At 34.9% G+C, this 13,341-nt stretch overlaps 1 protein-coding gene across 8 annotated transcripts in view; it reads left to right on the forward strand.

Moving 5' to 3' along the window:
- Positions 1-13,341, forward strand: part of CNOT4 (CCR4-NOT transcription complex subunit 4) — a 148,111-nt gene that overhangs the window by 47,689 nt on the left and 87,081 nt on the right. For all 8 annotated transcript variants that reach the window (XR_012508076.1, XM_074366991.1, XM_010947499.3 and 5 more), the window contains exons 2-3: positions 603-868; positions 11,605-11,802. Coding sequence is in view for 7 of the 8 variants with exons in the window: in XM_074366991.1 (XP_074223092.1) it covers positions 695-868; positions 11,605-11,802 (372 nt within the window). In the remaining variant the exon portion in view is untranslated. The remainder of the gene's footprint in view (positions 1-602; positions 869-11,604; positions 11,803-13,341) is intronic.

The following is a 13,341-nucleotide window of genomic DNA, read 5'->3' on the forward strand; positions in this document are numbered from 1 at the left end:
AGGAATACTTTTATTCTGTTTAATATGTGCTTATGTTCCCAGAAGTGTTCATTAGCATGTCAGTACATATTTAACTGTAAATAATTAGGTTCTATGACATATTTTTTTCAGCTCTGACTTACGATTTCTGTGGTAAAGGTTTGATATAAACATGTATTTATAGATGACTGGAGCCTCTTTTTCATTAGGTTTATTTTGTAAATTGCAACACATTTTGGACTACTATGATACTCCTTTAGTTGTGAGGCTGTATTATTAGCTTCTAGATCAAAGAGAAGACAGTTTAAGTTTAAGGCTGAAGATGCTTCTGTATATTATTTATTCCCCTGAAATGTTCTGTGATTAGTACTGAGTTAATACTAAATGTTTTATCTTAAAAAAGAAAAAAAGTTCTATGTCTTTCTGTTGAATCAAAAAATACAATATCAGGCCTTTTTCTTGACATGTAAAAAAAATTCAGAATTCCATTTTGAAATATTTTCTGCAATAATAGCAAAAAATGGTCTGATTAATATTTTTCAAATTTTTTGATAATGATTCTTATTTATTGAAAATGCCATTTTTTCAGTAGTAAACAGTATATTTTGTTTCTTTTCATGCAGGTCTTTGAAGTTCTACATTTTAGTTCTCAGTGCTGAACTTCCTTCTCCCTTAAATTATTATAAACTTTTGCTGCTGTTTAATAAACGTGAAGATGTCTCGCAGTCCTGATGCGAAGGAAGACCCTGTGGAATGTCCTCTTTGCATGGAGCCCTTGGAGATAGATGATATCAACTTTTTTCCTTGCACCTGTGGCTACCAGATTTGCCGATTTTGTTGGCATCGAATTCGCACTGATGAAAATGGGCTTTGTCCTGCGTGTAGAAAGGTAAATACTTCAAAATGATTTTGTGTTCGGTTTTTTTTCACCATGCATGTAAGTAAATAGGTTTAAAAGAATCTACAAACCTCAGGTGAGATAACGTGTAGCATTATATTTTTAAGATATAATGAGGTAGAAAGAACTCTGCCCTGGAAGTCAGAGTCAAGATGGCTTTATTGTTAACTAAGTATATGACCTTGGTAAAGGCACATAGACTCTCTGGCCTTTAGTTTTCTTTTCTGAGGAGGTTAACAAGATCAGCAGTGCTGGCTATTTAAGAGGACTGGGAGTAGAGAGAGGCAGTGGATTTATAAAGGATGATGTGAAATTGGAAAAACATTCAGTTTTACATCTAGGGGGAAATTTGCTTTAATTTTCTGGTACGAAATAGTAGAGAAGTTTTGATATTTACTAAAAAGGTCATGGGTTAAAGTGACAGAGAAATCCTGATTCAACAGGTAATAGTTACTCATTTTTTGTGCTAATGTAAATTCTAGGCTGATAATGTTGCCCCCATTGTACAAGGAAACTAGACCTTTTAAATAACTTGTCCTGAGGCATCAACTAGTGGGTAGAAGGTTTGGGGTTCAGATGCAAGTCCTTTGAGTCCTAACTCTAAAAAAAAATCTGATTTTTAAAATAGTTTTGGTGTTTTGTTGTTTTCATAAGCAAATGCAACAGTTACAGTGTAGTTAACCTATTAGGGTGAGCAGGATTGCTACATTTCTATTTTGAAGGACTTTTTTTGTGGTTCTAGGATTTAACATGTATCTATTTTTTGCCTTCTCTTTAATGTTTGCATGATTTAAACTTTTCTGTTTATCCACTTCAAAGAGCTCTTGTGTTCACTACTAACAAATTTTGAGAAAGTGGAAATGTGTTTTAAGTACCTAGATTATTTTTAACAATTTTATCTCTCAGTTTCCTTTCTAGAGGAATTATAATCTCAGAAGGCAATGCATTGTCCAGTTTTTTTTTTAATCTAGTGGGCATTTAATATATATTACATGAATGAAAAACGTTTACATCTACTTAAATGATAATTAATGTAGTGTGTGTATATAGACATGTAATGGATATTTATAATGTATATATATTGTATTTTTTATATAGTTTATATACTTTAACAATATGAATGGAAAGGTAAATGAAAACCTTAATATTAGCTTGCTCAAAATCTATAGTAAATTTGTGTTAATGGGTTTTAAACATTGTCATATTTTAAAAATTGATTCTGCTCATTCCATTATAAGATAGTTGTATTGAACTATTATGTTGAAAGTGGCAACTTTCAGGATAACGTAAGACTATTGGGGGAAATGGCAAAGAAATTCATTTCAGTCTTAGGGATTACCTAAAATCACCTCAAATCCTTAGAAAGTGGGGAAAAAAAATAGAAAAGACATTAAGGTAAAAGTAAAAACAAAACAGTAACTTCAGCAAAGCTGGTTATCAATAAAAGGGGACCTATTGGGGAGGACCAGAAAGTATGAGGACTCTGGAGGACAGAGGCCATTGGAATCAGTTTTAAGAAAAAGGATTAGCTTAAAACACACTCAGGAGAGGACTGCTGAAAAAAGGTAATAATAGTGGTGCTTCAAGATCTTAGGAAAGCTGTCAATGTGCTTTTGAGTATGGCGTTGGAGCAGCATATGAGTCCAGTACAACTTGATGCCAGGTAATAGAGACACATGACCTCTAGCTGGAATACTGATTATAAATTTGGGTCAGAGCCTTAAAAGAGATGGAAATACCATAGAGAAACTAAGATCTCCTACGCTCAGAAGATGAACTATACCCTGTCCAGCAGTTTGTCCTCTATAGGGTCACAAAAGAATGTCCTACAGTTAACAGAAATAGCATTTATAGACTGGTTGACAGAATTTTTATATGTAAAGATGTACAATAACCAGGAATCAATAGATATTTCGGGAAAACCAACATTATAAAAGAGAAACACAAAATCAGTAAATAGAAGAACCTAACATAAGTAAGCAAACAGAAAAAAACTAAAGTGTCATTAATACTTCTCAAAGAGGTAAGAGAGAATGACAATCTTGTAGAAAGAACTTTTTTTAAAACAAATTAGAAATCTTGAAAATGAACAGGCTGAAGAACAGAATGAACACAGTTCAAGAGCAACTTTGTAAGTTGAAAGATTGTACTGAGTATTTTTTTGTAAGGTATAGTGCAGAAAGATTAAAAAAATAGAAAGCATGAAAGAAAAATTAAGCAATGTAAAAGATAGATCTACTGGTTCTTATGTCTGCTAAGAGAAGTTTCAGAAGCAGTGAGCTAAGAGTGGATGGGAAGAAATAAGCAAAGAACTAATAGAAGAAAATTCTTCATGATGAAAAGCAATTGTCCCCATATTGGAAGGGTTCTCTGAGTATGAAACAAAATTACTGAAAAAGAGCAACATCTATTTATGTAATTGTGAAATTTTAGAATATCTAGAATAAAGAAAAAGTTCTGAAAGATATGAGAAAAATATATAGATCACAAAAGAGCAAGAGTAAAACTAATACCAATGTTTTGGCTTACAACCATAAAGAGAAAACAAGTGAGAAATTTGTTTTCTAAATTTTTGAGTGAAAATAAGTTTGAATGAGGCATTCTCAATTTCATTCAGATGTAAAAGCATAATAAAACATTTTCCAGACATACAGTGATTTGTAAAGTTTAATATTCACTGTACAGTACAAGTAGAAATGTAGAGGATAACCACAAGGTTTTGAACTTAGCAACTAGAAGTAGAGAATGGCCGTTAACTGAGATGGGTACGACTGCAGTAGGAACAGGTTTTTTGAGAAGATCAGGAATGCAGTTTTAGAAATGCTAAGTTTGAGATTCCTATTAGAGATCTAATATTCAAGCTCAGTTCGGGTATGGAGATTTAAATTTGGGAGTTATCAGTGTATAGAATGTTTTTATAAAATGATACTGGATAAAATCACAAGAGAGGGAGGGTCAATAGAAAAGATGAGAGATTGTCTAAGAAAAAAAGAAAAAAAATTCCCCTCTTCCTATCATTGTGAAACAGAATTCACCAAGCGTTGGATTGTTCACCCACTAATAGGGAACGTGAGCTGGGTTTAGATTGTCGTGAGACAGGTTAGTTTTACCCCGCTGATGATGTGTTGTTGCCATGGTAATCCTGCTCCATATGAGAGGAACCACAGGTTCAGATACTTGGTGTATAGGCTTCACTGAGGAGCCAATGGGGAGAAGCTACCATCTGTGGGATTATGATTGAACGCCTCTAAGTCAGAATCCAGCCCAGGTGGAAGATATGGCAGTGCAGGGGGAACCTTGGTTGGGCTAGGATCGTTGGCCTCGGATAGTCGGTCCCCTCCTGTCCCCACCAGCGTTGGGACCAGTTCGGTGCAGAGAGCCCTTTGTCTTGGGACATCGGGCGCCATACTGCCAGAAAGGTGGCTACCTCCTTGCCCGTCCCACACATTTGTGGGGAACCTGATGCTAAAACATTTGTAGACAATCTGCTTCTGGGTAGGGGTTTTGTATGTAGCAGAGCAGCACCCTCCCTGCTATCCACTGAAAGTCAGCCCTGTATACAGAGTTTGAAAAAGCAGAAGCAATAAGAATGAGACAAAAAGAAAAAAAAAAAAAAACCCACAGAACAAAAACAAAAAGATAAAAGAGAACAATAAAAAAAAAAAAAGAAAAAAATCCAGATTAAAGAAGGATAAGGCTACTTCTTTTAGTCTCCAAGTTTTAGTCTTTACCTGAGGCACTTATTGTTAATGGAGCAGGAGTAATTTTTTTGGATACTTGTTGACTTAATATCCACAACTCTTAGAATCTCTCCTTAGTCTCTTAACTACCAGACCTTGCTCAATCCTGTTTCATGGCTGGAGTGGGTCATAGAAGGCAGACAGTACAGGCAACACAGAGTCTTGGAGTCTGAGACCTGACTTAGCTTTGCCAGAGAGTGCTGAACACACAGTTATGAAATTACCCATCTCAGTCAAGAACCTGATATTTTCAGAAGGATTTTTGTGTCTGTGTCATGAGAGTTATTTATCTGTGGCTTTCTTTTACATTGTTTTTAGATTTGGTACCAAAGAAATACTAGTTTCATAAAATGAATCAGGAAGTGTTTTATCATTCTCTGTATTCTGAAAGAGTGTCCATGTGATTGTATTACTTCTTTTTATTTCCTCCCCCAATTCATTATTGACACTCAATCAGAGTCTTCATTGAATGCCACATATGGAAGCTGGCTACCACAGGATTCCTCTGTGTTGATTTCTGAATTTATTTCTGTACTAGTTCCTCCTTGTTGTATTTTGCCCTTCAAATTACAGTTGCCTCAGCCTCTTCAAATTTTGATCACTGTCCCCTCAGCTCAGTGTGATTGGGACCCAGTGCCAGGGTCCAGTAACTTGCAGAAGAGCAGAAAGCTGGGACACTCATGGTTTTCATCTGTCTTATCTCTCTTCTCTCAGAGGTCATAGACCTGCTGTTCATTTCTTGTTGTTCAGTGTCTGAAAACAGTTATTTCATATACTTTGTCTAGTTTTCTAGTTGTTTATGCTGGTATCCCTAGTCTGTCACCACCTAATGTGGCATGGCCAGAGGTGGAAGTGTATAAATAACATTTGAACTTTATAATAATGTAACTGTGAATATTGACCTAACTAAAATTAGGATGGAAGGTTAGAATGTGGACTTGGGATGTATGGTTAGGCTGGCTGAAAGAAAGCTAAATTTTCAACTTACATAATGTTATAGTGTTTAATACTGAAAAATTAAGAAGTAGCAACACAGGCATGTTATTTAACGATGCGATAGTAATCAACAAACAAATCATCTGAAAGAGTAAACATTTCTAGGCAGAGGCTACTGTTGCAGGGGAGGAAGGATATGGGGGATTGCTCTTTTTCCAAATAAACCTTGTAAGAACTGTTTGACTAGGAACATTTACAAGAAGAATATCAGTGAAACTAGGGGAAAGATAGAATGGGCAAATGGAGATCATAGGAAGGAAGGTATAATAGTACTGATGTTAGTCATAGTCAAATTCAAGATCAAGCACACTTTAAAAGGATAAAGAGGATATTTTTCTTACTGATAAAGGCCTCCAAAGTCATGAAACTTTTATTTGCTTAACAGCAGAGCTTTGAAGTATATTGTGTTGATATAAATACCAGGAGAAACTGCATCCACCTTCGTAGTGGAGAGGCTTCTAATTTCTGTATTTTAGAAATAGATGAAGTACACAATAAAAAGGAAATGGAAATTAGCAGTTTCCATAATTAGCAAGCATGCACATAACTTTGTACAAATAAATTTGTATAAAACTTTAAAATACAAGTGCACTGGGCACAAAAATCGATTGTTAGACCACAATGGAAATACTAATTAGTTCCAAAAAGTAGAACTCACTTGTGTATTTCTTTTTATTTATCCTGCTTGGAGTTTGCAGGGCTTCTTGAATGTGGATTTTTCTATCAGTTATGGAAAAAATTAAGCTATTATTGTTTCAGATATTGCCTTTATTCTCTTTCTTCTCTTTCTGGGGCTCTGATTACATGTTTTCCAGATCTTTTCATTGTCTTCCATGTTTTTTAATCTGTTTTCTCTTTCTTTCTTTTTCTTTCCTTAATGCACTTAATGGATGGTTTCTTCTGATCAGTCCTTTAGTGTTTGAATTGTTTTTTTGTTTGTTTGTTTTTTTAGGTCTGGTCTACTGAGTTTTAAAATTTTGTCATTGTGTTTTCCATTTCTAGAAGTAATATTTATTCTTTTCTGATACTTGATGTAATTTTTTAAATAGATTTTACACCCTGCAGTTATTTTCAAGTTTGTCATGTATTTGTTTAAACAGATAAGCATCATTATTTTAAATTTGTGTCCAGTAATTCCAGTAGCTGAAGTCTATGAGGGACGTTTCTGCTGGTGGTTGTTCATGTTTTATTTCTTTATGTGCTTGGTTATCTGTCTGCTTCCTGGTTGTTGTCGTTGAACTATTTGTAGGGTTCTCCAAGACCTAAGATGGATTTGCCCTCCTCTAGAGAGGCCTTGATTTGGCTTCTGCTAGATCCTGTAAACATTGCCGTTTGGGATGCCTCAAATGTAAAGGTCTTTGCTCTGGCCAAGCATAAAGGTCTTCTGTTCTCTAGGGAGGGTACACATCTTTCCTGTGGTTGGTTTCAACTTCTTTAGGATGGTTTAATTCTACACCCCTTTCTTTTTTTCTTGTTTTGACCTCTCTGTAGTTTGTACTTTTCCTGAGACTAAAGGAAATAAGCCTTTTTGGGGGGTGAACTGGTTCTCAGCCTAATGTGGGAATGATCTCCTGAAAGACTTCACTTTAGGTTGGCCTTGAACTTTGAATGCTGTCCCTCTTCCTGCATTTGTCCCTCTCTCGCCATTTGTTGCTACTCAGACTTCCCGCTTATCTTTCAGAGTTTTGACTTTTATCCAGAAACTGGCTTGAGACTTCCCCATGACAGGTCATTACTGTTTTTAAGATGTTGGTTTAAAAACAAGTTTTATATAGTATTTTTCATTGTCCTTAGTAAGAGGAAGAGATAAAGCTGTAAATGCATTTATTAGAAAATGAAGAACAAAAATAAATGAAAAAATTATTTCCAAATTAAGAAACCAGAAAAATGAACATTGTGACAGTGGAAAGATAGGGATTAAGCAGAATTTAATGAAGTAGGAAAAAGCAGTATTTAAATAAAAGTTAGAGCTGGTTTTTTAAAAAGGCCAATGAAATAAAGTCTTGGTGGTCTGGTCAGAAAATAAAGAGAAGACACTTGTAAATACATAGAAGTAAAAGTGGGACCATAACTACACATGTGAAAGGAATTGAGTGATTATACTAGAGACTACAAATCATCTTAATTAGTAGTTTGGCAATTTATCACCAAATTAACACTATTAAAAATATTTTACACATTGAAAGTGCTTCTCCACAGGTGTTCTATTTAGCATTAGTTTATAACACACAATAGTGCCTTTAAAGAAAAATTTTTTGCTTGTAATTTTTATTTAGTGCTATATTCCTAGAAAATTCAGTTTAACCTATGTGTTTCAGTCAAAAAGTAGACCAGATACATTTTTCTATATATTCATTTTTAGTACTGCTAATACTAGCTTTGTGGGTCACACTCTCTGTCTGCAGTTATTCAAATTATGTGTTTTCATCTCCCATTTTTAATCTACCTTCTTTCCTCATTTTATTGTAACAGCTCATGTTCTGTTATTAGGTTTCTAGAGTAGGTATCTATGATGGTGTGTGTGTGGAGGAGGAGCCAGAATAGAATGCATGCTTTCCCAACTTTTTATGAAATCTTTAGACATATTAAGGCTATTAAGGCTAATAAGATTTTGTATATTTGTCACTTGTGTTTAGATTAAATTTCAAAGTTGCATTGTCTAGAAAATTTATTTAATTCTTCTAACAATGGAGATGTGGCTTCACAGATACGTTAAGATTAAAAAGCTAATATTTATAACTTCCTTTAAGTTGCTGAAATAAGAGATACTTGGAGGGTAAATCATAGTAATTTGTTGTTCTCCTGTATTGATATCTTTCGCATTATGTAGCAGTTGTATTCCAATAGAGTTGACTTTGAAGCCTGATGAAAGTATATTTCCATAGAAAAAAGTTGAAATAACATAGAAAAAGACTAGGCTAACCAGTGTTACATACTCAACATGATGGTGCATCAATAATACACTTCATGAGAAATGATACTGCAACTCGAATTTTGGTAATTATCATTCTCCATCTTTTTTTGGTGTATTTGTGCTTTTTTTTTTTTTTTTTTTTTTTTCTTTTACCTTACTTTGCATCATCTTTTATCAAGATTTTACGTTAGGGATTGTTAGCAAGAAAAAACCTGAGTGCTGGTCAAATCCTTCATGTTCTCAGAAAAGTTACACAAATGTTTCTTAAACTGTCTCTGATGCAGAACCATATTTGTATCCTACTCGTGTCCCCCCACTCCCAAGTCTGTTGGGGACTGATCCAGAATCCTATGTGTCATATGATTTACCCCCTAAATTCAATAACAACCACACTGATAAATATCTTATTCTGCAGAGTCCACTGATGACATACCTGAATATTGTGGCAATGTTAAGTTGCTATAAGAGTGTCCAAATGCTTTCTCTCAATTTTTGTGCTTTTCTTACCATGGACTGGTGAAGCACAGTGTGTGGACCAGACATTGAGGTGGAACTAGTAACAGTCTATAATCTTGATCCATTCAGGGAGTGGATTATCGCCACTATAGTTGTTAGTGAGAGGCAACAGCTTTCAAGTGAACTTAATGGTAAACACTCCAAAAGGAACTACCCAGAAATTGTGTAGTAAAAAGTAGCTTTTCCATATGCAAATGAAAAATTTAAGTGACCTTACGAAAAACTATTTTAATTGGTTTATGTGTAGTTCATTTTTATACTTGTGCCTCTGTAGCTTTAAATGACTTCATGGGATTAAAATCATCCAGGCAGACAGATTAAGATTTGAAATGAGATAATACAGGTACAGAAGGGAGAATGGAGAAGAGAGAGAAAAAATGTAAATGGGAGAAGGTTACCTCATTGATTGAATAATTGAATTTATTGTAATAGATCTTGAACCATTTGGTTCCTTAAATTAAAATGCAAGAACATTTTGAAATAAGAGTTTAAAAAATTATTATGCTAAATTTCCAATTCTAGAGAGTAGCTTGATACTCATGTGGCAAGAATTTATGGAGCCCCTAAAATGTGTGATACAAACTTTATATTTGATCCTGGAGAAAGCCCTCAGGCCATTTAAAAGTCAGATAAGTTACTGAATCAACTATTTTATATGCCTCCCACTCAGAAGTAGGTTGTAGTATGACAAATAGGACCAATTTTCTAAAAGATTCAGATTTTTTAATTTGGGAATCGAGTGGTATGGGTGCTTACATCCTGCAGGACCACTAAAAGTTATGCCTGAATATTTAAGAACAGAGTTTTTGTAGACTTTATCCTATTACTAGTAGAAGTTGAGGGCTATAAAGGGAAATTTCAACTTTCTTAATTGCCTTCAGCATTAATCAGAGTGTGCTCACAAATTTGAGGGTTTTTATCTGTTTGGTTTTTCTACTTGTCTATGAAAGTAACTTTATGTTAAAGGCATGCAGGGTTACAGACTTATGTTCACTGCCTTCGCTTTCCTTGTTCCAGTTTTTTTCCTGATGCCATTGTTTCTGTTAGTCCCCACTTCTGGTATTCTGATAGGCACAATTTCCTATCTCTGGGATCTCTTCATACTCAGCTTTAGATATTACTATATTTAGTGTGTTCCATCTTCCATTTATTATTAACTTGTTTTTTTTTAATTAGTAGTACAGTTGTTCCTCAGTATCTCTGGGGATTGTTTCCAGAAACTCCCCCTCCCCACTCCATTTCCCCATACTAAAATCCATGGATGCTTGTCCCTCATGTGAAATGGCGTATTTGTATACAACCTATGCGTGTCCTCGCATATATTTTAAATCATCTCTAGATTATGTATATATCTAATACAATTTAAATGTTGTATGAAATGCTATGTCAACAGTTGTTGGGCTCATGACAAATTCAAGTTTTGGTTTTTGGAACTTTCTAGAATTCCCCCATCAATATTTTCAATCCACAGGTGGTTGAATCTGAGGATGTGGAACCACAGATATGGAGGGCCAGCTGTAATAATAACTGACTTATTGTTTGTTTATGTGCAGGACAGTTTTAATCACTTTATAAGTGTGTTGTCTTTTTAAATTCTCACAGAAACTCTCTGAATAAAGTGCTGTGATTCCCATGTTACAGAAGAGAAAACTGAGGCAGATTACAAAACTTAGCTCAGGTCTCTTAGTAAAGAATGAGCCAAGATACGAAGCCAGGCAGTGTGACCCACAGTTCTTATTCAGGCCACCAGTAGCTTTGGTATTAGCAGTAGCAGTGAAAACAGTATTGCAATGATGAGAGAGGAAGACATTTCATCAGTGTAATTGCTAGTATTTACTGAAGGATTACTGTGTGCCCGTTGTAATAATAATTGCTTTATAGTGTTATTTTATCTTTACACTAGGCTTTAAGATTATTTTCATTTTACTTATGAGGATACTGATGCATGAGTTTAATTGACTTGCCTAAGGCCACATGGCTAAAGGTGCTGAGACTAAATTCAAACTCCTGAGCCAGAGTATCTGTGTATTATTGTTTATTTGCCCATCTGTGTCCTTCTTACACTGGGAATATATTAAAGAACAAGCATTTCATTAATCTTCAAACATATAGTAGGTTTTCACTAAATATTTATTGATTGTAATACATAAATCTGTATTTAGATGAGAAGATTTAGACTTTTGGCCTCTTACACAGGACCTTAAAAGCTTAATTTTCCTGTGAACTATGTGCCAGGCATTGTAAGGAACACCAGGATGGTTTTGTTGTTGTTGTTGTTGTTGTTGTTGTTTTAGATTTTAGAACTTTTGGTGATCTTTTAAGTTTCAGCACTAAAAGTGACCTGTGCTAAGCTCTGAAAACTAGTTATTTTTAAAACAATTTTACTTAGCATTTAACTTTTATTAAATAAAAAGTGTTTTAAGCAATTAGAAGATTCAGAAAAGGGGAGATGAAACAAATAACTGCGTACCCATCGTCCAGAATTTGATAACTGTTGTTCATTTATACAATTTTCTGTTTATTTGATGCTAATAACTTCCATGTTTATTTTATGCCTAAAGCCATATCCAGAAGACCCAGCAGTTTATAAACCACTCTCCCAGGAAGAACTGCAAAGGATAAAGAATGAGAAAAAACAGAAACAAAATGAGAGAAAACAGAAAATATCAGAAAATCGCAAACATTTGGCTAGTGTACGTGTTGTACAAAAAAACCTCGTCTTTGTTGTAGGTCTTTCTCAGCGCCTAGCAGACCCAGAGGTAAGTCCTCTTTTCTTTTCTTTCTCAACTTGGAGATAACAGCTTATTTGGAAATAACAGCGCATCTTGCCCAGCTATAGGATTCACCTGAAAATATTAAAACTTAGAAAATGGGAAATTATTTTTTAATAATTACTAAGAAACCAGTGATCAATTGTGATCTTAGGCAAGTGTCTTAATCTTTCTTTGCTCATTTTCTCCAGTTGTAAAACTAGCAGGTGAACTAGATCTCTAAAGTCCTTTTTAGTGCTAATAGTCTGTGAAAGTTGGATAATGGTTCTATTTTGCTGTTAAGGCTAATTTGACATGACTATGTTTCTTTCCTCTCTTCTGTAGCCATATAAGAACCAACAGTGGAGATGCAGTTTCATGAACTCACTAGAGATCTACTTTGTTTTGTTTTGTTTTGTTTTTTATAATTAGTAGTAATTCTTAGTTATAGAACGATAGAAGTGCTGCTATCCTGTATCATTATTCTTTACTCATTCATTTTAAGCCAGTTTTGGGGAAAGAGGGAGAATGTGATGAAAGGAAATAATGGACCAGGTTCTTTGTCATCTGTTTGGAAGCAGGGGATATCTTAACCCTTTTGTTTATTACTTAATTCTTTTTTCTCCTTCCTCCACCAGCTTTATTAGAATAATGTTGAACTCTTAACTCCCTGATGTCTTTGGATGAACATCTCTAATTTTAGTTTCTGATATACCAGGAGGTGCTGATAAGATTGGTGGGAAGGCAGGTAGAAACTGATAGACAACCAGAATGTTTACTTCAGTAGGAGAGTGTGGATTTGAGGGATCTGCCAAAAGTGCTGTTTGAGAAGGGTTTGAAGTAATGGTACCTCATGATGGTACCAATCAGAGAGAGGATTATACTGAATATGCTTAGGGAGGTAGGAATCTTTGGACTTGCCTAAGTGGGCTAAAGGCCCCAGGAGGAGGAAATTTGAGGAGCTTAAAAATATCAATTCAGAAAGAATAAAAAAAATTTATTGCTGATCAGTTTGCTATGTATTGAGGCTGTGAAGGGCTTCAAGATCAGGAGAGAAGAAAATCAGGGAGACCATTCTAAGACGTCTCTATCATTGGTAATAAACGTGGAGGCAGCTCAAGAATTACCTAAGTCCGGGGATGCTGGCATTAGTGGGCTACATGATCTTCTAGAAACCAGGTTCTTTCCAAAGCCAAAGGGATGGATCTAGAGTTCATATGGGAGAAGACTTCTTTAATAAGAGATATTAAGGAGAGAGCTCATTTTAGGCCTATGACTGAACCTCAGCAGCCCTTTTACTGAATCTGGTACTTAACTCTCCAGATGGGCAGAATCCCACTTCACCCTTGAACACCACAACTTTGTACCAATTCTTCTATCTACCCCTTTCAGCATTGCCTTTTTTTCAACCAGAGGACACTTCTTACCTCTGCAAGTTTTTTTTTTTTACTTACCTCTATTTATTCCTACTAATCTTATTGATTAAAATCTACTTCTGCATTTCTGAAACTGCTACTCTAGTAAATGAATGGAACTCTTATTTTAATT

The sequence above is a fragment of the Camelus bactrianus genome, chromosome 7 (genome assembly GCF_048773025.1).
Source record: "Camelus bactrianus isolate YW-2024 breed Bactrian camel chromosome 7, ASM4877302v1, whole genome shotgun sequence".
In the NCBI taxonomy this organism is placed as follows: Eukaryota; Metazoa; Chordata; class Mammalia; order Artiodactyla; family Camelidae; genus Camelus; species Camelus bactrianus.